This window comes from Gekko japonicus, unplaced genomic scaffold (assembly GCF_001447785.1).
Source record: "Gekko japonicus isolate JY-2015 unplaced genomic scaffold, Gekko_japonicus_V1.1 scaffold70, whole genome shotgun sequence".
NCBI classification, from domain to species: domain Eukaryota; kingdom Metazoa; phylum Chordata; class Lepidosauria; order Squamata; family Gekkonidae; genus Gekko; species Gekko japonicus.
This window is the reverse complement of record NW_015167529.1, coordinates 722,827-748,342: the sequence shown is the minus strand read 5'-3', so window position 1 is coordinate 748,342 and position 25,516 is coordinate 722,827. Positions and strand designations below refer to the sequence as shown.

At 41.8% G+C, this 25,516-nt stretch overlaps 1 protein-coding gene across 1 annotated transcript in view; it reads left to right on the top strand.

Moving 5' to 3' along the window:
- Window positions 1-22,775, top strand: part of ABCD3 (ATP binding cassette subfamily D member 3) — a 68,999-nt gene extending 46,224 nt beyond the window's left edge. The window contains exons 7-25 of the mRNA XM_015413324.1: window positions 2,087-2,156; window positions 4,190-4,287; window positions 4,456-4,579; window positions 5,810-5,866; window positions 8,493-8,635; window positions 9,631-9,700; window positions 11,814-11,883; window positions 12,569-12,666; window positions 12,762-12,853; window positions 13,389-13,477; window positions 13,563-13,635; window positions 14,405-14,468; window positions 16,012-16,089; window positions 16,176-16,241; window positions 16,334-16,423; window positions 16,894-17,013; window positions 17,540-17,644; window positions 18,383-18,439; window positions 19,874-22,775. Of these exons, the coding sequence (XP_015268810.1) occupies window positions 2,087-2,156; window positions 4,190-4,287; window positions 4,456-4,579; window positions 5,810-5,866; window positions 8,493-8,635; window positions 9,631-9,700; window positions 11,814-11,883; window positions 12,569-12,666; window positions 12,762-12,853; window positions 13,389-13,477; window positions 13,563-13,635; window positions 14,405-14,468; window positions 16,012-16,089; window positions 16,176-16,241; window positions 16,334-16,423; window positions 16,894-17,013; window positions 17,540-17,644; window positions 18,383-18,439; window positions 19,874-19,951 (1,642 nt within the window). The 3' untranslated portion in view covers window positions 19,952-22,775. The remainder of the gene's footprint in view (window positions 1-2,086; window positions 2,157-4,189; window positions 4,288-4,455; window positions 4,580-5,809; window positions 5,867-8,492; window positions 8,636-9,630; window positions 9,701-11,813; window positions 11,884-12,568; window positions 12,667-12,761; window positions 12,854-13,388; window positions 13,478-13,562; window positions 13,636-14,404; window positions 14,469-16,011; window positions 16,090-16,175; window positions 16,242-16,333; window positions 16,424-16,893; window positions 17,014-17,539; window positions 17,645-18,382; window positions 18,440-19,873) is intronic.
- The last annotated feature ends 2,741 nt before the right edge of the window (window positions 22,776-25,516 follow it).

The following is a 25,516-nucleotide window of genomic DNA, read 5'->3' as shown; positions in this document are numbered from 1 at the left end:
TGCAAAAAAGGCAGTATAGCTGCATCTGTCACTAGTTGAATGAAACCAAAATGGTGCAGCCGGGCACCCATAATCAAATTTATTTTATTTCTAAGGAATGTACTTTATAAATGCAATGTACTTTTGTGAGCAGGAGTGATATCCAGAGAATTAGGCTGTGATGATGGTGGTATTTTTAAATGAGATATACTCTTGACGTTTGTTTGGGAGCTTGTAAATAGATTTTTAGAAATGTTTTAAGAACGATTGCATTTTTGATCACTGCTTCAGTATGCTTGCAATATTGCTGTGTTCTTGGTTTGGATCCAGATTAAATTTTCTTCTTTCGGTGGCAAAGAACTTTCTAGCCTCCCACTGCAGTCCATTGATCTTGCCAAAATGCTGCTTCTGGGGAACGGGATCCTCAAGAACGGCATGAGGGGCAAATTTGGGATCCTGCAGCACGAAGGGCAAAGTTGAAGGGAATGACGCCTCCTCTTCCATTAGGGGAAAATCTAGTCTGGATTGAACCCCATATGTAAAAATAATATACAAAACGCCAATTGACTTTATTCTTCTTATCCTACGTATTTTGTTCTCTTGCTCATTTTTCTACAGTAGTAATTGCTTTTCACTTATGTACTTGTTTTGAGGAGAGTGGGATATAAATTGAATATAATAAAATAAATACTGTACAATAATGTGGTTACAGAGTCAGTAGCAGAGGTGTTGAATTATACACTTTTTTTTCTTGCAGTGCGATCGTAAGCAGGGATATCTCACTATTCAAGAAATACATGATTAAATTTATAGTTTCCATTCCACTGGTAAACAAATACTGTAAATATAAGCATGCATCTACTATACTTATGCTCGTAACTGATGCATAACTGAAGCAATTTACTCATCTCCAGTGGTTTATGCCTTCAAAGATTTAGTTTGAACAGTTTCAACTAAATTGCACAGCCTCCAGTTCTACTGTAGCTTTCATTCTCATTTCAATTGCTTCAGAATGTACGTTCATACAGATTGTACTGAATGGCATGGGTGACCTTCCCTTTTGCTTTCCACCTCTTCTTAAGAATTTTTTTTTAGCTAGGTTTCTCTACAAATGTTGTTGTCCAACTTGGTTTAAAAGAGCCCAAAGAGAATAAATTTCATCAGTTCCTGTTCTATATCAACAGTTTGCTGTGAGGGATTAACAGAGGTTAGACCTCGTCCTGGGTGGAGAGGTGGTGTCAACCCTCCTAAGCTAATTTTTTTAAGAAGTTGCTATTGTTTTTCTATCCATCTTCAGTCTTCCCCAGTTTAATGTATATGCTCCCCCCCCCTCTACATTTTGATACAGCCCTTTTTCAATTTTAATCCCATTTTCCAAAAATGTTTATATTCACTGAGGCCAGAGGCATTCGTATGAATATTTCTGAAAGCCAGTTTTCTGTGTATAGTCCTACCTTTCCCCTCACCTTTCCCCTCTATAACAGCTAGTTAATCTTACCCCGTGTCCGGGTATCCTTGTACTTCTCTGCCCCCACTAGCAGAAGCTACTGATGTGGAATGAGGGCAGGGTAGTGTATATAATGGGTTGAATCCAGTGGATCTCTTCTGCTAAGAGCAACACATTCCCCTGAAACAAGTTACTCTTCTACTAGTAAAAGGTGCTTAGTGGGATGGATCTGTGGGATCCAGTTCATTGATAACAACACTATAGAATTTGAGTTGAACAAGACTTTAGAGCAAGCGAATATGATATGACTTGAGGCTGTTGTATTATTGGGTAACAGCCCTTATTTGTAACATATGGTGCCTGCTTTAGAGCTAGATAACAATATTTGGAGGACCAAAGGTTTCTAGATATAAGCAGCTTCTGTAGTTCATTGTGTATAGAACTACAATGAGAAGTGGGTGGGCTTCATTACACTGGCTGCCACTTTGCCAGCAGATGTGAGAACACATCTGTAATGCCTATATACTGGGAAAGGGGTCCTGCTGCTTTCTTTGAACTTTCTTTTTCTGTGTTTGTCCTAAACCTGCCTCATTTTGGAAAACATTGCTGGGTAGGACTTGCTTCTCTTGCCACTAACATTTTGCATGTGGTGGTTTGCAGTGCTATCATTGGCCGCAGCAGGAAAGATTTCAAGAGGTACTTGTTCAACTTCATCGCTGCCATGCCTGCTGTAAGTGGTGCTTTTTGTTGTTGACATCCCTTCCAAGCGTAGACGTATTAGTCTGCAGTAGAATAACTAGATTTGAGTCCAGTAGCACCTTAGAGGCTCACAAGATTTGGGGGGTATAAGCCTTCGGGACCTTTGAGTCTCAAAAGCTTATATCCTGAAAATCTTGTTGGTCCCTTAGGTGTCACTGGACTCATCTAGCTGTTCCTTTGGTAAAAGTAATTCGAAAATACCAGTCCCAACATTTCAGTTGAGCTTTTAAAAATGTTTTGAAATACCCTTTTTTCTCTTATATGCATTTGGGGTCATCATTGACCTCCAATGAAGTATAAAAACAGGTAGAAGCCTTTCCCTTACCCATATTACGTTACCTTCCGTACCGTACAATAAAGTAGTTGACTGTTCTCTGATGTTTCAGCCTTGTGTTGCCATTGGTGTCAATCAGAATTTGGTCCATTAGATTTAAATGGGGGAAACGTATTTATTATTATTATTATTTATTTGATTGTGCCCCTGGGCGCTCGCCAAATGTTTTTAGAAAGTAAGTGGGGCCAGGTGGGATTTTTATCCTTCAGGACTTCTGATTAGCCATTGGAGATCTGATTGGCTATGTAGATTTTTTTAAGGAGCAGCTGTCTCCACAGCATAAGGATCTTCACTGTGTGACAGAAGTTAAGCTTTGTATATGCATATTGTTTTTAAGCTATATATTCATTTTAAAAGGCATCCTGTTAAACAAAGCTTCTGCCTGAAATGTTGAAAAGTTCATATTAGAGTTATATGTGACCTGCATGACCTTGCTCCCTGACACTTTCTGGTAGGTTCTGCCTCTTGTGGCAGCCATTTTGTGGTTGGCTACACCTCATGTGGCAACCATTTTGTAGTTGTGCCTACTTTCCTGTGTCAGAATTCCAAAGGTGCCTGCAAGCTTTAAAAGGTTGGGAACCCCTGGTGTAGGCTATAAATGATTTTTATCCTTCAGGACTTCTGATTAGCCATTGGAGATCTGATTGGCTATGTAGATTTTTTTAAGGAGCAGCTGTCTCCACAGCATAAGGATCTTCACTGTGTGACAGAAGTTAAGCTTTGTATATGCATATTGTTTTTAAGCTATATATTCATTTTAAAAGGCATCCTGTTAAACAGAGCTTCTGCCTGAAATGTTGAAAAGTTCATAGAGTTATATTTGACCTGCATGACCTTGCTCCCTGACACTTTCTGGTAGGTTCTGCCTCTTGTGGCAGCCATTTTGTAGTTGGCTACACCTCGTGTGGCAACCATTTTGTAGTTGTTCCTACTTTCCTGTGTCAGAATTCCAAAGGTGCCTACAAGCTTTAAAAGGTTGGGGACCCCTGGTGTAGGCTATAAATGCCACAACATCTTGAAAACGCATACTTCTGGTTTCAAGCTGAAGTAAAAAGTGCATCATTAAGTCTGATATCTGAGAAGTCGTTATAGACCTCTGACACTACTGCTATATTATAAAATATCCTTAATACTGTGCCCTTTTTTACATTCAATTGGAGATATTAAAAAAGACAGTGCAGTTCTAAACAGCCATATCCTTCTAAGCACATTGACTTTAATGGGTTAGAAGAAAGCATAGTCAGGCAAAGATGTTTTAGTCAGGCAAAGACAGACATGCCTTTCAACCTGGCAGAATTAAATTCCCCTGATCTGATTAGGCTTAAATCAGGACAGCTACATTTCATGAACTTGGTGACAAGTTAAGTTCAGTGACTTAAATAGCCTCTTGGTAGTCGCTTAACATTCAGCAGTAGTATGTGCCATCTTCCTCTCCATCTAAAAAATCTAAAATCAAACATTTTAAAAGCTTCAATCTTGAAAATGCTTCCTGAAAAAGAAAGTATTCACTTTCTGACTTCACAATTTGGACTATGCAATCCAGTCTAACCTAAAGTGGGATTTATTTATTTATTTATTTTTGCAATTTAGATTTTGCATGCCTACTGATGCTTTGTATTCTTCAAATAGCTGTTTTCATATGTGTCTTACTGTGTTACTGTTCTTTGTAGATTTCCCTAGTAAATAACTTTTTGAAGTATGGGCTAAATGAACTTAAGTTGTGTTTCCGTGTACGACTCACCAAGTACCTTTATGAGCAGTATCTCCAGTAAGTGATTAATATTTTTAATGTTCAATAACTTAATGTTAAACTAAAATACTAACATAAACGGCAAACACCCATAAGCCATGTGCTAAGGTGTTTTTAGTACCATTGATTAGTTTTAATGGATAATGAAGTAAAATTGTCTAAACTGCTGATTTCCTGGCCTTTTAGGACTTACACTTACTACAAAATGGGAAATCTAGACAACAGAATAGCTAATCCTGATCAGCTGCTTACACAGGATGTAGAAAAGTTTTGTAACAGTATAGTAGATCTGTATTCAAATCTTAGCAAGGTAAGTTTTTGTTTTCAATAAACTTTTCTTTTTACAAATGTTTTCCCATTTTGTATTATTAAACATTACTTTAAAATGTAGAGGGGTGGCGTATATTGACAGCTAAAATGTAAAAGCATAACTGTTTGCCTCTAAGCATGAATCCAGGTCATGGGGCAATCTATAATGAGCTGAGTCATCCACATCAAAGAGGAGCTCAGCCTGTATGTTTGCACTGCACGACAAATTTGACTTTGGTGTCCACCAGCTATTACCGATAAGTTCCTCAAAGTGCAGTCTTAAGTAGAGTTGCACCCTTCTAAGTCTGTTTGATTTTAACAGGCCTTAGAAGAGTGTGACTCTGCTCAAGTTGCACTGATAATCTTGCAAGTGCAGTTAGTGGCTTGCAGCCTAGAGATGCCGGTCCCCAGGTGGGGTAGGGGAGCCCCCAATTTGGGGGGTTCTTGCCTGCCGCCGACCAGTTGGCTGGCAAGGAAGCCCCACCCCCAGCAATGACCATGGCGTCCACACGTCTCCCTCCCCTTCTACAAGATTTAAAGGGCCCTCCAGCTAACCAGTGGGAGCACATGGCCCATCAAATTTGCCACTTGGAATTCAGGCGTGCGCCTCCCCTCTTCTTGCTCAAAGCTTTTAACGGGTCTCTTTAAATATTTTGAGCAAGAAGTGGGGAGGGGTGCCTGAACTCCAAGTGGCAAATTCGCTACTTAGAGTACAAGTGTTGGGGACGTCCTCACTCCCTCCAGAAACAACCCCCAAAGTCCTCCGCCAGGGACGAAGAAGGACCTGGCAAACCTATTGCAGCCTCACGTTTGTAACTTACAGCATCTTGTCCATCAAACAACATCTCAGCTGTATGGTGTTCTCCAAATGTTGCTCTCATGCTTAAAGATCAGGGTTTTTTCTTATTGTAATTGTATATTGGGCAGTAGACATATGTAAAGGTTGACTAGGTAGAGTGATAGGCATTATTGCCTTATCTTAATTGGTCATATAAATTAGTTTTATAAATAGAACCAAAAAAGTCTAATCTATGTACATTTTGCTGTGATTATTAATACAGTTTCTAATTCACTTATTGTAGTATTGCGTTGTACTGTCAAGGTTTAGCTGTGTTCATTGCAGAGCATAGTAGTTGGTTAAGGAAAAAGTACACACTTGAAGTGGGGTCTTTTTAACTGTGTACTATCCTTTCTTTGTCCATGAAGTTTAATATGAAATCTTTTCTTACAGCCATTTTTGGATATTGTCCTCTATATCTTCAAGCTGACCAGTTCAATAGGAGCTCAGGTAAAATTGCATGTTTGCTAATGCCGTAGAATGGTTTTGAATATGGACCCAATGGTCTAATATGAAGGATATATTATCAGGGAACTTTCTATAGATCTTATGTTGAGAGACACTTGTAAACGAGGCTTTTACCATGAAGGCACTGTGGAGATTACCCTGACACTGGCTGCCCGCTCCCAGCTCTTTGTCCAAGTGCTGCATGTCAGTATTGAGAGGTGGATCAAAGGTTTGTGTTCCCCACTCAGCCACTGTGCATGTTAACCACATCCCTCATTTACATGTTTCCCTCTGGTTGGGGGAGTTCTCTTACTGGGCCAATTGGAACTTAGGGTACAAATTCAAAATTTCCTCCAAGGGTGCTTTGAACCAATCCTTTCCAAAGTAAATGTGAAACGCTTCGTGCTCAATGGGCACTGTGCAGAAAACCCTGACAAGAGAAAGGCATTAGAGTCTAATATTTAGACTGGAAATATGTCTGAGGTTCTCCCCCATCCCTGAAAGGGTCAGAGGCAGTGACAGGAAGACAAAAAGATGGTTTATCTGTGTTGATAATTGCTCTTCCTCTCCCATCTGGGTAGTGAAAATTCCAACTTCCTGCCATGGAAGTGTAACTTCCTGTTTCATCACAAACTTGAAACATGACAAACCTGCATTGTTATAAAAACATACAAATCCATCTGTAACAGGAACTACTGAATTTCTGTGCAACTAGATTTGTGCCAAAAAGTTCTGACACATGTCAGAAATAATTTAGAAATTCTTAATATTCGTATTCGTATACCTTTATTGGCATATCGTCGATCACAACTCTTAGTGTTTATCAGTGATGTCTGCAGTGATATCTTGAAAGATTAAGTCAGTTCATATTTGAAGTTTTGTAAACCAGTTCTGTAAATATATAAGAACCAGGGGTCTTGTTGTAGAAAAAGAGCTGCCGGAGCTCATTAGCATAACTCATTAGCATAACTTATTTGCATATGCCACGCCCCCTGACATCACCGGAAGTGACAGAAGGCCACACCCCCTGACATCACCGGAAGTGTGTCAGAAGGCCCGGCTACTTACCCTCCTGCTTCATCCTCATTCCCAAACGGAATGAGGATCGAAGCAGAGGGCGGGGTAAAGAAGGGGCGGGGCTTCACCACGTGACCGCCCCGCCCCCTAGAGGTTCTCTTCCGGAGCTCCGTACCTGAGAGCTCCCCCCCGACTAGAGCCCTGATAAGAACTGACAAATCACAAAAGTGTGCAGTGGAGTATTTATTTAAAATGTTCTGTAAGAAGGTACGTTGAAGAGGTGTTCTTGCATTTTCAGTGGTTTTGGTTGCTGGCTAGAAGCAGCTCCTAATGCCTGGTCAATAGATCAGCTTCCATATTATAGATGTTTTTGTGAATGTAGCTTGCATTCTTGGCTTCTTCTGGATAGTCCTCCTCTTTTGTTCTCAGGCTGGTCTGCTTCTCCCCAGGGGTTAAGGAAAATTACCCCCTGTTGTGGAAGCAGAACTGAGGGGTGGAGGCATGCATGGATGGTGTCTTCACACCCTTTGCCCACCCCACTTGCTGCTATTGCTGTACTGCCCTTCCATTTCACATCAGTGCAGAAGTACCAGCACAATGAGAATCTTGCCAGGCCCCCTGCAGCCCACCAGTCCTCCCCCCCCCCGTAAGAGCTGAGTCAAGTCTCAGATGTTAAATAAAAAGAGCTCTTAAAGGACTGAAAGGGAGGTGGGGAGAAGAGCTTAGTTCTGCCATTTTGAAGGCAGAGCTTAGCCCCACACCTCTCTCCAGATTGGCTTTGGGCCAAGTGTTCACATGGATGCTTGCCATAGCTACACTGCTGTTTTCCCCTTTGACTCGGAACAAACATTTTGTTTGGGTTTTTTTGTTTATTTTTGCTCTGGAAACCCCGGGAGCCATATCCATTGGGCTGAAACAAAAAAAACCCCCAAACTTGCTGACTTTGGGGAGGGAAAGTGGGTCTCAGATGTTAAATAAAAAGAGCTCTTAAAGGACTGAAAGGGAGGTGGGGAGAAGAGCTTAGTTCTGCCATTTTGAAGGCAGAGCTTAGCCCCACACCTCTCTCCAGATTGGCTTTGGGCCAAGTGTTCACATGGATGCTTGCCATAGCTACACTGCTGTTTTCCCCTTTGACTCGGAACAAACATTTTGTTTGGGGTTTTTTTGTTGTTGTTTATTTTTGCTCTGGAAACTCCTGGGAGCCATATCCATTGGGCTGAAACAACCCCCCCCCCCCAACTTGCTGACTTTGGGGAGGGAAAGTGGAGCTTGCTATGTGCGGAAGGCATCCTGGTTCAAAGGCATGAAATAAAAATTACCATGTGCCTGTATGTTTTTCCACATGTGCCCTTAGCTTGCCGTGTGCTGAAGTGAATTTTGCATTATTTCAGCTGGTGGACTATTTGATGTCACACTGAGACTTTCTTCTGGTAATGAGGATGTCTTATCCCATATCTATTCAAGGTTACCCCTTTCTGTTTCTATTGGGAATGCCATAACAATTTTGATGCCTTCCATCCCATGCTTTGGCTCAACAAAAGAAAATGTTTAAAAATGTTGGTAATAAGTTTGTCCTAGAGTCTCATTTCTCTCATTTCCTAAATATTTGCAGGGCCCTACTATCATGATGGCCTACTTGATTTTTTCAGGATTTTTCCTTACGCATTTAAGAAGACCCACTGGTAAGATGACTGTCGCAGAACAAAAATATGAAGGAGAATACAGATATGTCAATTCACGGCTCATTACAAACAGGTATAGGTTTGGTTGAAGTCAAACTGTAAATAAATATGAATATTTATGAAGAACTGTGATTAATTCACAGTTTTTGTTTTTAATTTTTTTAAAATATTACTGGCCACACACACTCTCAGCCTCCTAATGATGTAATCAGGATAAAATGGAGGAGAGCAGAATGATGGAAGCTGCCACTTTGGGTCCCTATTGGTGAGAAAGGCAGGGTATAAATGTAGTAAGGAAATAAATTTGCACTTGCAAGAGGGCAGCTGGAGGGAGGCAGGAAAGATCCTCCAGTGCCATACTCTGTCAGTCCATAGGATCCAGTACATCGTACTTTGATTATTTTAAACAATCTGTAAAAATATCAAAACCAGCACCCATACTAATACTTTCACTGATATCTGGTTTATATATATGTTGTGGAATGAAGTGATACCGTCCTGAGGTGGTGGAGTGGCCTGTACTGTTTCATGCTTCAAGGGACCATCTTTTTCATTTGTGTTTCCCTGTGTAAAAGGGGGGGAGGGTGGCTTTCAATGAGATGCGGTATAGTTCTTGGAGTGTCAGGATCTGGAAGACCCAGGTTTGAATCCCTAGTCTGTCCTGGAAGTTCGCTGGGCCAGTTGCACACTCTCACCCTAACCCACTCACAGGGTTGTTGCAAGGATAAAATGAAGGACAGAACAATGTAAACCTCTTTGAGTCCCCCATTGGGGAGAAAGGTGGGATAGAAATGAAGAAGATAAATAAGATAACTTGTAAACTAGCATAGAGGAATAGGGTCTTGCCCAGGTCAGATTACTCCTTGCTGTTCTACTTTCCCGTAAAGATTAGATTCTCTTTATTCTAAAGGCGGGAGAGAACTCAAAAAGTATAAGGTGGAACAGGTTTTTTTTTCCATCGGGGGGGGGGCAGGGCTACCTCACTGTGTAGATTAGGCCTGGCTACATTTTGTCAGGGGTAAATATACATATTAAAAAGTACATATCTTTTTCTTTTTTTTTACATAGTGAAGAAATTGCTTTTTATAATGGGAATCAAAGGGAACAACAGACAATTCACAAAACCTTTCGCAAACTGGTAAGTCAGCAAAAAAGACCTGTGTTGGTACAGAAACAGTTTTGCAAGGAGGATTGTGCTTTCCAGAGATAAACAACTGAAATTGCAGCAGGTTTTTCTCCACTTGCATAGTGTAGGCTTCAGTGATATAAGTATGTGTGAGAGAAAAAAGGAGAAATACGGAAGTATTGAGATAATCCCGGAAAAAAGGCTGGGACCAGGGGTCATTTCCTGCTGGAGCGCCCCGGAGTGGTGCTCTGGCAGTAATAAGCTCAGGCCCCTCCCCCTCCTGAGGGGGGGGGATTAAAGGCCTGGCTTTCCTACGCAATCTTCTCCAAGCGCCCCACAGTCGCGGGGCACTCGGAGAAGATTGTGCAGGGAAGCCAGGCATGTCTGCCCGGCTCCCCTTCCTGTCCCAGGCCAGCCCAGGCGGAAGACGGGAGGGGGAGCCGGGCAGACATGCCCTCCTTTTCCCCCTGAGCCTCCCCGCTTTTGCGGAGAGACTTGAGGGGGGATTTAAATGCCTGGCTTCCCTGCGCGATCTTTTCCAAGTGCCCTGCAGCAAGCCAGACATGTCTGGAGACAGGAAGGGGAGCTGGGCAGACATGCCCTCCTTTTCCCCTTAGCCTTTCCGCTTTTGCGGAGAGAGGGGGGGGGGATTTAAACGCCTGGCTTCCCTGTGCGATCTTCTCCAAGTGCCCCGCAGCGCTCCAGCAGTAACGAGCCCAGGCCCCACCCACTCCTGAGGGGGAGAATTAAAGGCCTGACTTCCCTGCGCGATCTTCTCGAAGTACCCTGCAGTCGCGGGGCACTCGGAGAAGATCGCACAGGGAATCCAGGCATGTCTGCCCCGCTCCCCTTCCTGTCTCCAGCCAGCCCAGGCTGAAGACAGGAAGGGGAGGCAGGCAGACATGCCCTCCTTTCCCCCTAAGCTTCTCCGCTTTTGCGGAGAGACTTGGGGAGGGGGATTTAAATGCCTGACTTCCTTGCGCGATCTTCTCTGAGTGCCCCTCAGTCCCGGGGCACTCGGAGAAGATCGCGCAGGGAAGCCAAAGATGTCTGGCAGACATGCCCTCCTTTTCCCTTGAGCCTCTCTGCTTTTTCAGAGACTCTCGGGGGGGGGGATTTAAATGTCATGGGGTCCTGCCGTGGCGGGGTGGGGGGGGGGGGAGTGAAGCGAGAGGGGTTTAAAGTTTAAATCCCTTCTCTCTAGAGTTGCGCAGCAGTGGTGGCACGATCTTTCAATTGTATTCTGTGGGGCCATAGAATACAATGGAAATATCCTGCCGCCCCTGCGGCGCGTCTCTAGAGACTCTAAACTTTAAACCCCTTCTCTCTTCGCTTCCCCCCTACCCCGCCTCGGCAGGCCGGCTGGAGAAGGGAAGGGGAGACTTTTGAGGATGTCTCCCCTCCTTTTTTGCTTCCCCTTCTAACACACTTCCGGTGATGTCAGGGGGCATGGCATATGCTAATGATTATGCTAATAGCAGGTGTGCTAATGAGCTCCTGCACCTCTTTTTCTACGAAGTGACCCCTGGATGGAACTATGCAGACCCACTCTTTGAACATGAATTTCTGCCAAAGAGTAGTAAGCTGTGACTTACCGCAAAAAAAGTGGTGGGTGGAAGGAGGGTTCAGAGACTTTCCTTCTGCTGCTTTTCTTCCTTGAACACTTCCTCCCCCCCCCCCCCCCCCCCCCGTTTTTCTGTCTCAGACTGTACATCAGCCTTGGATGCAGGAAGAGTGGCCTAGACAGAAGGGGTGGAGTGGGGAGCCGCAGGCAGAGGAAGAAATTATATCCTCTGCTTTTCCCCTTTACCAGTGTTGGGCAGCAGTGCTCGTTCTGAAGTCATGGGGACTGATGTCATCACAGATAGCTGCACTTTGAATCTTAGCACTAATTAAAAAGTGATGGCTGCCCTCTGAAAGCAAAGGCTGCACTCTGATAGGCACCAACTACCAAGAAACCTTATCGAGCTTTGACTAAGCATTGTCTTGTCTTTCGTGTTCCACAAAGGCATGCATACATTTTAATGATTATTTGAGAATCAGGTTTGCTCTTCAGAACTGTTAATTCTTCTGTTTAAATCATTAGAGTGTTTAGACCTAATTACCAACTCCTGTCTTCCATTAGGTGGAGCACTTGCACAACTTCATTTTCTTCCGGTTTACAATGGGCTTCATAGATACCATCGTTGCCAAATGTAAGCATGCAGTTTTTCTCCCATTACAGACCTGTAATAGTCCCACGAGAGGAAAAATAAGCTGCTTGTTGTGTGATGTTTCCATACACTCTATACACTTGCTCTTTAGCTTGTTCTGTACTGAAGTTGGCGTGTGAAATTTATATGGAATTAAGAACAGAGCTATGTTGCTGGGTTTTGGTTTCATGCAGTGGTCTTCAACCTTTCCTCACCTGGGACCCATTGAGCTGCAAGCATATGACAAAGTCATGTGACAAGGAGGAGACAGAGTTTTGACCGCTCTTGTGTCAAGACTAGGACTGTGGGCTGCAGACCAAGAGATCTGGGGACAGGAAGTGAAAATAGAACCAGGAGGGATACCAAAGTGAGAAACAAGCCAAGGGTCAGGGCCATAGAGAAAATCCTGCCTGCCCATGGGCAACTTCAGCTTGCCATCCTCCTCCTCTTCTCAGCATGTGTACAAAGAGAAGCAGAAGTCACGGCACCCTTGCTCTTCTACCAGTGGGTGCTTCCAAAAGACTGCAAGAAAAAAAAAGGTTCATAACCCATCAGGTTTAGTTTCCCATCAGTCTGTGGGTCCCAACCCAAAGGTTGAAGGCTGCTATTTTAATGTATCTTTAAAATCATAGATCGCTTTTACACTGAACCGTCGCTTCATAAACTTGTGTTGTTGTTTTGGTTGTAGATCTTGCTACCGTAGTTGGCTATCTTGTCGTTAGCCGCCCTTTTTTGAACCATGCTCACCCTCGCCATCTGAATAGTACCCATGCAGAACTTCTGGAAGTAAGTAATACGCTCCTGATATAAGTTGACATATAGAGGGTGGCATATAGTTTGGTAGTTCACTCATGGGCAATCCTGTATTTTGTTACTTTAAGGATTACTATCAAAGTGGAAGAATGTTGCTGAGAATGTCCCAGGCACTGGGCAGGATAGTTCTGGCAGGTCGTGAAATGACACGATTGGCTGGGTAAGTTTAAATATGCACATTTACTATCCTTGTAAATTAAGTCCGCATTTATTCTCTTGTCAGTATCCTGTACCTGCAGTAATTTTCAAGATCCAATAACCTTCCTGCATCAAGGAAGTTGCTGCTGTTTTGCCTGCTGTATTATTCTAAGCTGGGCCTCTTTCTGACTTAGCCATTCGTTTCTTTACTTAATTGCCCTGAAATGCATGTCTGCTATAATACTAGAACTTAGATGTTAGTTTATTGGGAAAGGTATGCTCTTCCTTCATTGTCTGATTAAAGCAGATAATCTTCCACACACTTTTAATTTACAGTACTTGTGATCCCTGGCCCAGGGCAGTTGACCAATTACATTAATACTGTGGGGGGAAATGTTTTGAAATTCTTTGGTCTCACTGTGTAAATGTGAATTCCTTGCAGTACTGTGTCTTCCAGTAATTTGAGTTGCTTTTAGTTTTTTCCCTGAAGCATATAGCGTAATTGTTAGAACATTTCTTACTGCTTTTTCATTTTAATTAGTTTGTTTTAATTTCAGTTTCACAGCTCGAATTACTGAATTAATGCAAGTACTGAAGGACTTGAACAGTGGCAAATACAAACGTACCATGCTAACACAAGAAAAGGGTAACTGACAAGCTTATGGCACGTGTTTTGCTCAAGGCGCACACTCTTATCATTCTCTAATGTTTGTGTTTGTTTTTAATTTAAGATACAGAAATAGTGCAAGCTGTCCCCTTGATTCCTGGTGCTGGAAAAATTGTCATAGCAGATAACATTATCAAGTATGTGTAGTATCTCTTGTTTCTTACTAGACCTTTCTTTTTTAGACTTCTTAAATTCAGCTGAACCCAAGCCTTTCAAACTTTGTTTTTAATTCAGTGCTCACTGTGTATAAGGAAGAACTTCAAAATGCCCTGTAGTCTGTAGCAAAAGAACAAGCACTAACCACGTCAAATAACACCAAAGTAGAATCTTAATCTAAATTATGAGCATCTGCAGGCCTTTGTATAACCTTTTCATAACACGGATTAGTTGCTTATTGATGTTGCCCCATCTGAAACCCAAGAGCTTTTTCTTCTAGCATGTGTGTGTACAGCAAAAGACAGAGTAAGTCCTTGTTTTCCTAGATTGTTGGTCACCTAGAGTGGTCTAGAGACAAAGGAGTGACCTCAGTTTTTCTTTGCAATTCTCTTCATCCTATCTAGGCTGTTTAAATTCAAGGAACAAAAGAAAATACGAGAGCATTTGGTTAGACATATTTCCCCTTTCCAGGTCTGTTCTGTGTGTCATTCTTGGAAAGGGAGGTGACCTACAAAGAGGGGCAGAAACTAGAAGGATGTCTGCCTCTCTTGTCCTCTCTCTTGTCCTCTCTTGATTCCCACTCTGTAGAACTGAGCTTCATAGCTGGCTGAGTAGGACCTACTGCCGTGTTTGTTTTACTTTCTAGTATGGCTATATCATAAGCCTCTTGGAATTGTTTTATTTGTATAATAGGAATACAGGAAGCCTGTTCTTCCAGTATTAAGGGTGATATGTCCAATTTCCTTGCAGGTTTGATCATGTTCCATTAGCAACTCCAAATGGCGATATATTGATTAAAGACCTTAACTTTGAGGTATGTTTATGACAAGCACTATTTCAGCTTCAGGTAGAAGCCCTATTGATAAGTTAGAGTGAACGCACATGAAATCTGTGTACATATACTTGATTTTTAAATTCTTATATTACATTCAACACACGTAAAACTGAATGTGTGATTTAAACCCCACATTTATCCAGATACTGGTCCCCAGTTTCATTTGTAAATTGAACATGCGTTGGCTCTTTCTTACAAACAGATGTACATGTACATAAATATATATAGTCTCCAGCGGGTTGGTATAAAACATTCATCAGAATGTTTCATGGTAAAATACAACTGAAAAACAACTTATTTGGTTAAGTAATATTTATAGTCTTCATTCTTAAATTTAGAGTCCAGTTCAGGGGGCTGTTCACAAAGCTTTTGACATACTATTTCCTCTAGAGGCCATTGAAGCACTAATGAAAGATGAAACGTTTTATTATCTGGGAATCCACATACTGCCATGCATGATGGAGAACAATTTTTAGTGTAATCTGATGCTATAATAAGAAGATATGAATGTAAATGAATTTATTGTATCATGCAGATAGTATTGTTCCTGCAGCTCAATCCTAAAAATGATTGATCAGAAGTTCTCCCCGCAGGATGAACTCCTTTGCAGGCTCTGTTGGACAGTTTGGTTTGAACCAGGCTGCCCGGCAGAGCCCCCACCGAGGGGGCAGGGAGAATTCTGAGATCTTCCCTCCCTCCTTTCTGCTGGTGGTGGCTCCTCACGGCCAGCATAAAGAAAGAGGGGAAGATCTGAGAGTTTTCCCTGCAGGATCAGGTGCCTTGTGGGCTCATTTGGGCATTCTGGTTTAAACTGGGTAGCCCAACAGAGCCCCAGCTGAGCCTACAGGAAGAATTCTCAGATCCTCCCTGCCTTCCATTCTGCTGGCCTTGGGGAGCTGCCCCCAGCAGAAAGAAGGGAGGGAAGATTGGCTGGGGCTGGCTGGCTCGTAAAGGAGCCAATCCTGTGGGGAGAACTCTCCCTGCAGGCTCTACTGGGACTCTGCTGGGCTACCCAGTTTAAATGGAATTGCCCAAAGGAGCCTGCAAAGCAGCTGATTCTGGCAGTGGCTCCCTGAGGCCAGCAAAATGGGGGGGGGGAGAACTGAAATCTCCCCCCTCCCCATTTCTGCTGTTGGTGGCTCCTCATGGTCAGCAGAAAGGAAGAGGGAAGCTGCAAGAGAGGATCAGCTGGGGCAACGCGTTCACCCAGTCATGAACCTCATGAAAGGAACCGGTTTGGTTAATGGGGAGGCTCGTGAAAGTTCATGGTTTGTGTAGCCTCATGAACTGAAACAAACCCGTTTTCCTGGTTTTCCCATCCCTATTCTTAACATTCCTTTTGAAAGTTCCCATTCAGTGGTCACCATTGATAGACCGTCATGTGTTCAACCTAGAAAAATACATTTAGTAGCAAAATACGTGTATCATACTGCACCACATGTGTACTGAGCAGACACTATTGCCCGCAGTTCTTCTTTTAGAAATATTTAAATTCTTGCTGCTTTGATTTTATTACTTTCAGGTACGGTCAGGTGCCAATGTCTTGATTTGTGGGCCAAATGGATGTGGAAAGAGTTCACTCTTCCGTGTGCTTGGTGAGGTAAGTAAATTGAGGTATAAGAATGTTAACAGCAACAAAATCACAACTTCCTGGATCCTTAAGATTTTTTTCTTTTCCTATTGCAGTTGTGGCCTCTTTTTGGTGGTTGCCTAACTAAACCTGAGAGAGGAAAGCTGTTTTATGTACCTCAGGTAAAGAAAACCACCCTAACCATCTACATTTTGTGTTCTTTTGCATGTTTCAATTTTTCAAACACTCCTGATCTCCTGTATTTTTCTTTTAGAGACCGTACATGACCCTTGGAACCCTAAGAGACCAAGTAATATATCCAGATGCTTTAGAAGACCAGAAAAAGAAAGGCATATCTGACCAGGTGAAAGACTTTTATTATTCTGTTGTTGTTAAAACCTTCTCATATTGTATAGCATACTCTTTCACAGCAGAAGCAAGAAGGGCTAAATTTGCTATAAACTTCAACATACAAAAACCTAGATAGTCTTCAGAAATGTCTATTAATAGACTTAAAGGGTCTTACTGGATCAGATCAAAAGTCCATCTAGTTTATTTATTTATTTATTTATTTATTTAATTCAATTTATACCCCGCCCTCCCCGCTACGCACTGTTTCTTTTATTGGCCAGTTAGATGTTTCCCCCTCTTCCCCCCATCCTGACAACTAGTATTCAAAGTTATAGTGCTCTCAAAAAACCATGCTTCGTGGAATAGTTGGAGTTGTGATTTGCTACAAGGTCTCCTTTACAGGAGAAAGCGTTGCACAAACTGAAAACATGACCACATCAAGCAGCTACATGCATAAACCTGTTGATCTGTATTTATTTGCAGGTGCTAAAGGAGTACTTGGACAATGTTCAGTTGGGTCAGATCCTGGAGCGTGAAGGAGGCTGGGATAGTGTTCAGGACTGGATGGATGTGCTCAGTGGAGGAGAAAAGCAGAGAATGGCAGTATGTCTTCATTAACAGTATTGTTTACCAAATGTCTGTATTTTCAGGTCTTCTTTTCAGCTGAGGATAGATGAGAGTTTAAATAAAACTGTTGTGTAGTGTTCTGCTCTTGAACAGTCTTATTTGTTTTTATGAGAGCTGGGGCTCTTGATGATCCTAAGATGATGGAAATTGATTGACAGCTGTTGAATCTGTTCTCAGTAGGCAAAATAAGGAAAATATCCAGTGTGTGCCTCAAAATAAATGGCTTATTTACGACCATGTTTACAGTGGTGTCACAAGTGAACACTATGCACACCAATGCGCTCTTTAGAATAATACAGTGAATGTAGATTTGTATAGTGATGCAGTAATGCATCTCTTTCAATGTAACACAGTAAAATAATAGAGGAGTGAAATAATGTCAGGTATGTGGTGTGTGTGTTGGCATGTGTGTGTGAGTGTGTGTGGTCTTTTGTATCTCAGAAGTTGCTTCTTGTAAGGCTAACAATGTATCAGTTCTTTAGCATTTACTTTTGCATTACAGATGGCCAGGCTGTTTTACCATAAGCCTCAGTTTGCAATTCTAGACGAATGTACAAGTGCCGTTAGCGTTGACGTAGAAGGCTACATCTACAGCCATTGCCGTAAAGTATGTATGCTTGCATTCTCTTGTTCAAAATATGTTGGCTGTTCACATTGTCAGTTTAAGTTCGAACATTAAAAAAAACAGCATCAAGAAATGTCAGTGAATCAAACAAGGGATAATATGAACTAGCAAGACTTCTATCTGGATTATGATATATATTTTCAGTGGCATTCTATCATACTACATTGGATTCAAGCTCACAATTTTTATTGCATTGCAGTACTTTTTCAAGATGTACAGAAAAGTAGTGGTTCATTATTTCTGTTTTCTGTCCCATTTCCCCCCCTCCCATCAAGGACATGATCCTGCTAAATTTAGCACTTATAAAACCCTATTCTTCTCAATGAGAGGTTTTTAGGAATCACTGGGACTTTACAATTGCTTAACTAGATGATTCAATATAAAAGATGTCTAAAGAGTTTATTTTCTGTGGGAGAAACTTGATGTAAGAGGTTTTAGGAGGAATACTGTTATTGGAATAGAAATAAAGTAGGAGCACAGTGGCACCTAAAGGAGTGTCAAAATTTATTCTAGCATAACCTTTCATAAATCATAATTCACTGTACTGCACATCAGATGAATTCTCTGATTCATGAGGCTTATGTTGGAATAAACTTTGATAGTCTTTAAGGTACCTTTGGACTCCTGTTTCATTGTGCTTATACAAATGAACATGGCTGCCCATCTGCAATGGTTACAGAAAGCTCACTTCTTATCTTCATCTGTGTTCTCTTAATTTAGGTTGGCATCACTCTCTTCACTGTATCTCACAGAAAGTCCCTTTGGAAGCACCATGATGTAAGATTTATTGATTATGCTTTTTCTCTGTAAAATTCGTACATCTGAGTTCTTAGTGCCATAGCTGTTTTGTGTGTGTATGATTAATGTGGAGGCAGAGGGGAAAATCCAGTAGACTGCTGAGGGCCAGTTTAATTTTGGATGTTCTTAGAACAACTGAGCCTCATGCCACAAACTGCATTTGAATTTCCCCAGTTGTCATGCAGCAGTTGGGGAGAAGTGCTGCTATTGTGATTAAAAGAAGCTTAAAAATCTCTTTGAGGCTGAAACTACTGTTTGTTCATTTTTTGCACGGTAATACAGTAGCTGCAGTTAAGTAAAACTAAAGCTTTAAATTAAAAATGCCCTTTCCTAATTTGCCAGCACATAAATACCCAAAACCTCATTTTAAAATCTGAGGGGAAAAATTCACCTCTATCATTAACTACATGTTATCTCAATAATAACAAGTTGTATTCACAGCTGAAGCTGAAATTGAGATAATGTCAGCGTTGTCTCACAAAGTAGGCAACACGACAGCCTGCAAGTGCCACCAGATGGCAACACAATACATGCAGCATTATAAGGGTACTCTAAGAAGAAATGTGTTGAGACACAGTTATGAATTTCTGTAAACCAGGCATTCCTAACCTAGTTGGCGTCAGACTCTTGGTTAAATCAGTTCTCAACACCACTCACTTCAAAGAAAGTTTAGTTTATTGAGACGTTGAAGAGTACCATACTGAACACGAGCTTTGTTAGGGCTGGAGGTGAATGCCGGAAATTGCTCATATATTGTGTTCAAGCAAAGGCACTAAAGATCAGGACCCAATCACCCCACGACATTTGCCCGCCAGAAACAACAGTCAACTATCCCCCCACTAAGCACGTACCCCTCTACAGAAACAAGGCAAAACAATAGGTCTCTGTGACACATCAAAGCCTTTAGGAAAACAAAGCATTTGGTTTCACACCCCTCTCCCCCTCCTCCTTCCTCTATGGCAGGCGAAACATAAAATGCATACTGAGCCTGACAGTTGGCCTTTTGGGCACTTTTGGAATTTTAACAACAAATAGGAGTTACTGGAACAAAGTAACTGCCATTGAGTGAAGGACCACTCACAAAATGGCTGCCACCAGGGCAGGGCCCAATCACAAAACTCAGTGAGGTTCAACCACAAGTGTTCAGAGGTTCTGAGCCAAGCATCCTTCTATGGTGGAGGCAGTTGTTTCCAAATGGGTGCTCCCTGCAGATCAACAAGTGATGTCACACCTAGGCTTTGCTGAAGTATTTCCTACTCCAGTAAGGTGAATTAAAGCCAAGATGATTCTCTAAAGAACAAGCAAGTGGGCACTGTATCAACAGGCACCACATTGTAGACTGTCCTTATCTAGACTAAGAAAGTGAAACCTTTTTTAAAAACAGGATATCTAATCTATTCTTGTCCTCCTTAGTATTACCTCCATATGGATGGAAGAGGAAATTACGAATTCAAGAAGATTACCGATGAAACAGTTGAATTCGGTTCTTAAAAGCACATCCGTCTTCACCCTGCAACAATGACTGATAACAGGATGTAGAAAGACAAGCAACATTGTTACATAACAGAGCTACTCAGTTTATTCTTTAAACAGATTTACTAGGAATAGAATAATCCAAAACAAGATGTTGCGGCATTTACTATGATGTAGCATATTACTAATTTGTGTATATGTTGGTTTAATTATTAATATGTACTAAGAATGCCCTTATTCTTGTGGTTTTTTTGAAACCTGCCTAAATTAAATTGGGCTTAAATTACTTTATTAACTTTGATTCATCCTAGATGAAAACATTCTGAAGTCAGCTAATTTGACTTCTGTTTGACCTCTGTTTCCTCTGTGGGAAGAACCCTGTTAAAATTTAGGGTTGCTACCACCTCTGTTCCCAGTACAGTGTATGTGAATTTCCATGTCATGTTCTGATGTATCAATTCATTGTGCTGAATATCATGCTTTTTGCAGGTTGGTACAAGGCTATGCTATTGCAGCATCACACAGGGCAATGAGCCTTTCCTTTTGCCAAGGTTCTGGTGGAGCTCTGCTTGTAGCCATTCGGGTTTCAGGAAAGAAGCAAACCCCATATGTGTATTGTGGGGGATCCTGTGCCCTATTTTTCTGTACACAACTTCCTGCTGCTGCTTTGGTCTGATCCTTCCGTTATCTCACTCACCTTAACTAAAAATAGCCATTTTGGGCTTTGTGTCCTGCTGTGGAAGGTAGAGAGAAAGAAGGGGTAGTGGTGATGGTTTTTAAATGAATATTTTATGTTTCAGTATTGAGACTGTAGATTTCTCATTTGGGAGTGGCCCCAATCTGTTTGACAGCTTCGGGAAACTGTGCAGGAGCTTTTTCACTTCTCCCTAAAATGTCCATAAAAGTCATAGCCAATCTGCCATATGTGGGTGAGATTTGCTCGCTGAATATTTTTCTTTCTCTTTTGAATGTGTAGTGCTGGAGGATAGCTGTTGAAAGCCTTTCAGAGTCAGTAAAGGATTCTTTTTTTACAATCTATTACCAGCTTAATGGTTAGCCATACACAAACAGTTCCCAAAAAAGTGTGATGTGATTGCACATTAGATCCATGCCAGCCAGTCCCCATGTGGAAGAGAGCCTTTTTTTGAAGTATTACTTTTATGTGGAAACAATTATTGTTGCCACACAGTGATAACACAAGATCATTCTTAGAGGAAGCCGTGTAGGTGAATCTAAGAAGACAGTGGCTGGCTAGCCTCTCTGTGTGATGAGGTGCCATTCACCTTTATGAAATGGCAGAAAACCCCTACGGTACTACTAAGGTCTGATAGGTGTATGATTGTTGCCTGTGTGAAGGAACACTGGAATGCACTACATGAAGGCATGCACTACGTATGTAAATAAATACGTTTGCTGTCCATTTTTCCCCTTGTGAAACAAGTATTCACATCCAGTGATTTGTCATTTTTAATACCTTCCCCTTTCATTCTAAGTTTGTTCTATTTTAAAATTTTGTAAACTTGAAACAGCTACTAGTGGGGGTCCTCCCATCTACTGCTTCCAAAACAGTGCTTCAGTCCACCATTATGAATGCCATTCATTTTTTTACGTGCTTTGTACAATATAACCAGTGGTGAGCTGCAACAGGAGAATTAAGAGTAAAATTTAAAAATGACTTACCTTTGAACTGATTTCATCTGTACATCACTTTTTTCATTCCTGTAAAACTTGTTTTTGTTTTGAACTAATTTAACAGGTGGGTTTGGGGAAATTTTGTGCCAGTCTAAGCATGCTTATAGTGGGATGACACATCAAAGCCATATCACAAAGTAGCACCATGAGCAAATTGGCTGGCACGGTTTCATCTCAAATGCTCATCTAATTTCAGAGGTAAATGTGGCTCACAACAGGTTCTTTTGATTCTGGGGATGAGTTCCTTTTTCATATAACCTTTGTCTCTGATGTTAATGGTCCTACAGTGGCTCTCTCAAATATAAATGTTTTTAAGGAACAGCTATAATTTTTTAGAGTGGGAAAACGCTGCTTTTTAAATATTTGTAATTCTCCCCCCCCCAATAAAATTGTGGTAGTAGACCTGAGGCTTTTTTAAAAGAATGTTGTATCTTTGTCAATAACTAGCAGAAAACGTCCGTTATTTCTGTAGCATTTTTTGGGAAAGGCCCCCAGTATTGTTGCAGTTCAAGACCTTGTGATAATACTGAATGCAAATGGTGTTCATTTAACCTGTTAAAACCGTGCAGGATCCACTTCAGAAGTCACTGAGAGAAAAGACTGGGTCATGGACTTCAGCATTTGGCAGTGAATTGAGACACACTGAGTGCCCTGAGGCCAGGCAATTTGTAACATCTCTAATTGCAACATCCATATTTTATTGTGAGTGCACCAGAATTGACTGACCTTGTGAGGCAGTCAGGACGCGAAGACCAAATCTGAGCCGTGCTTAAGGGGAGGAGTGTTTAAGATCATGCTGTTTCATGATGAAATTTTGCAAAGGTGATGCAGAGTGATTTTTTTAAAAAAAGTGGTTCAGCTATGAATTTCTGTTGTGGTCTTGTACATTGGTTGCTATTTTCCTGGTTGCTTAAACTGGAAATCATGGGTGGTGGGAAAGGTGGTGAGAGTGAAGAATCGCTGTGTCTCATATCAAACTTCAGCCTGAAGGTGTTTAACAGTTGCAATGGCTGCCATTTCAATAGTGGGGAAGTAAGTGCTGTACTTTAAATTGCTTTTGGGAGGAAAGGCGCAATATAAATGTAAGATTTTTCTATACAAGTGCCTCTGGAATAATAAATCTGAGATAAACACCTTTCTAGTAGTTTTTCTCCCCCTTTAAATGGCATGTGTTTCAAACTCTCCAGGCAGGGCAAACTTACAACAAATGTTGGGAGCAATCAAGGTCTCCTTCTGAAGAAGGCGACTCCAAAGAGAAAATGACAGACTAGCATATCGGACACAAGTTAACAGTCTCTCTAGAGATCTTCTGTCAAAAGGTGGATAAATATAACGTTACAGTACAGACTACTTTTGTTTGAGTTAAAATTATCTTAAGTTCTAGCAAAGTAACTGTGCAGGTTTTGGAGGAGTTGGAATCTTTCATTTGTTGAATTTTTAAATGTCTATGTGACTATATTTGAACCAGTCTGCTATGAAAACAACAGTGGGTGGCTACAAAACAGTTATGCTGACCAATGGGCCTGCTCCAGAGCCTATTTTGTCCCTCACCCAAATTTTGGTTTACCATCTATTCCTAAAAAGGGAGAGGTGAAGCAGGATTGGGGGATCGGGTTGGGGCACAGAGAAAGATACACACTGCAAGTGATATCCTACTGTCCCGCTGTGTATGAAAAGTTTTGGTCAATGATGGCGTGAACATGCACTGAACGTTCTGTTACAGGGAGCCTCAGTGGATACAGCAAGTGAGCTTATGATGTGTACAAGGGTCTCAGGACAAGTTCAACTTGTAAATGAATGGCATGGCTAAAATGATCATTTTGGGAAGGTTTATAAGTGGCCCTTAAAATTATTAGATTAAACAGTTGGGGAGGTATCGATCTCTTGGGATGGCTTCCTGCATGTGCCTTTTTTATTTTATGATAAGCAGAATATTTTATGAAGCCATTCCTCCATACTTGGTAATTTCTCATGCTTCCAGATTTGTGCTGCTGTTAACAAACACCTTATCAGATTCTTTTCTTTTATAATTTACTAAAATATTCTAAGAGAGGTACACTAGGATCAGTTTTCCCTATGATTCAATGTATTCTTGTCTAAAATAGTTGAATGTTTGGACATAAGCACCAGATATGGATGACTTTCCAATTGATTCATTTATGGCATTGTACCTACCTGAATCCTTGTGGTTTCTAGGTATGATTCTTTCCCCCCCCCCTTTTAATGGGGTTTTCCTTCCCCACACTACTGAAATTCCAGTCTTTAAAATCAGCTTGCATATTTGTGTACTCCATGGCATCATATCACTGGAAAGAGTGAGCAACTTTCAAGTGCCTTTGATACATTCTTCTGCTCCATGTACCAGTCAGCCAGTGATGCAGACCTATTTGCTATGTTCTTGGAAGGATTTAGCTGAATTGCTTTTCAGTGATGTAAGCACTCTAGCAGAGCCTTGCTGAATTATGCTCTTCATGTTGCATTGGCACATAAAAGCTACCTATGAATTACAGTCCCCTTTCCTCTTTTTACCATAATAGGAGATTTAAAAACAGCTGGGGAGGGCCAGTCTTAAGCATACCCTGGATTTTAAAAATTTATCAGACTGGAACTGTGGATCTTTAGCAGATGGCAGAAGTAAGCCAAAAATTACCAGATTAGAATAATTTTTTAAAACATTTTTTAAAATTCTATTAGATACCCACAACCGATGCTCCTTCTAAGCAAAATTCCACTTTGTGAGCTACTGGCATTAAAGTTGTGAGCGAGCAATTTGGCTGCTGCATAAATTAATCTGCTCTGGAGCCCTCCTTCCTGAGCTAAGACAAAAATGTGTGAGCCGGAGGCTAAAACATTGTGAGCTAGCTCACACTCAGCTTAGAGGGAACACTGCCCACAACCCCCTAACAGACTTCGGTGCACTTTCCATCTAAGGCATCAGCCAAGACACTATTTATTCTCTGACCTGTCTTCCAGTTCCAATAATTAACCTCTATTCCTTCTAGTTACTTATTCTGCATTGTAGCTGTTCAAAAGTCCTTTGGATTTGGTGAAGGTTTAGGTAGGTGGCCATTTCCCACCAGAGATGTTGCTTGTAGAATTCCCATTTCATATCAGTAAATGAGTGAGGGCAAGCTTCCCTGTACATTCACTAAGGGGGAGAGGGGGTAAGAATGTGCTATAGTTTGAGTGACTTCAGAAGTGTGTACTCCAGAGGGATGAAAATAAAATATTTAGTCCAATTTTCATGTTAGTGATGTAGTTGAGAGAATGCAAGATGAGCCTGTTAGCTGTAAATTAGTATGTACTCATAATTATTTAGTGACAGCTTTATTTAACTCATTTAGGCAGAGGTCATTTCGGGGGGAACGCGGGGGATCGCAGTTCCCCCGGGTGAGGTATGGGGGGGCACATGACAAAGCCCCGCCCCCTGCTTCCGGACGCCCCGCTTCCGGCCCTCATTCAGCCAGGAGGAGGCAGGAGAAGAGGGAGGGTAAGTTGCTTCCTCCCTGCCTCTCCCCACCCCTGCCTGCCTGGGGCCAGAGAGGGCCTTCACGGGGCTTCCTTGCACTCCCGCTGGCCTTGCAGGTCCACCGCCGGGCCCCTCATGGGGCTCGGCAGTGGAGCTGCAAGGCTGGCGCCGGCGGCTGAGACCGTTGGAGGCGGGGTGTGTGGCCTTATGACACACTTCCGGTGATGTCAGGGGGTGTGGCATATGCTAATGAATTCCCCTAGCTCTTTTTCTACAAAACGACCCCTGCATTTAGGGCTATGGTTAATGAAATTATACACTTTCTTTGTAGGTGAACCAAGTGTAACAGTGTTGGTACTGAGGTATACAGGTCAATCATTCCATGCCTAATCAACAAAGTTTGGCCCATGAGGCTTACATCA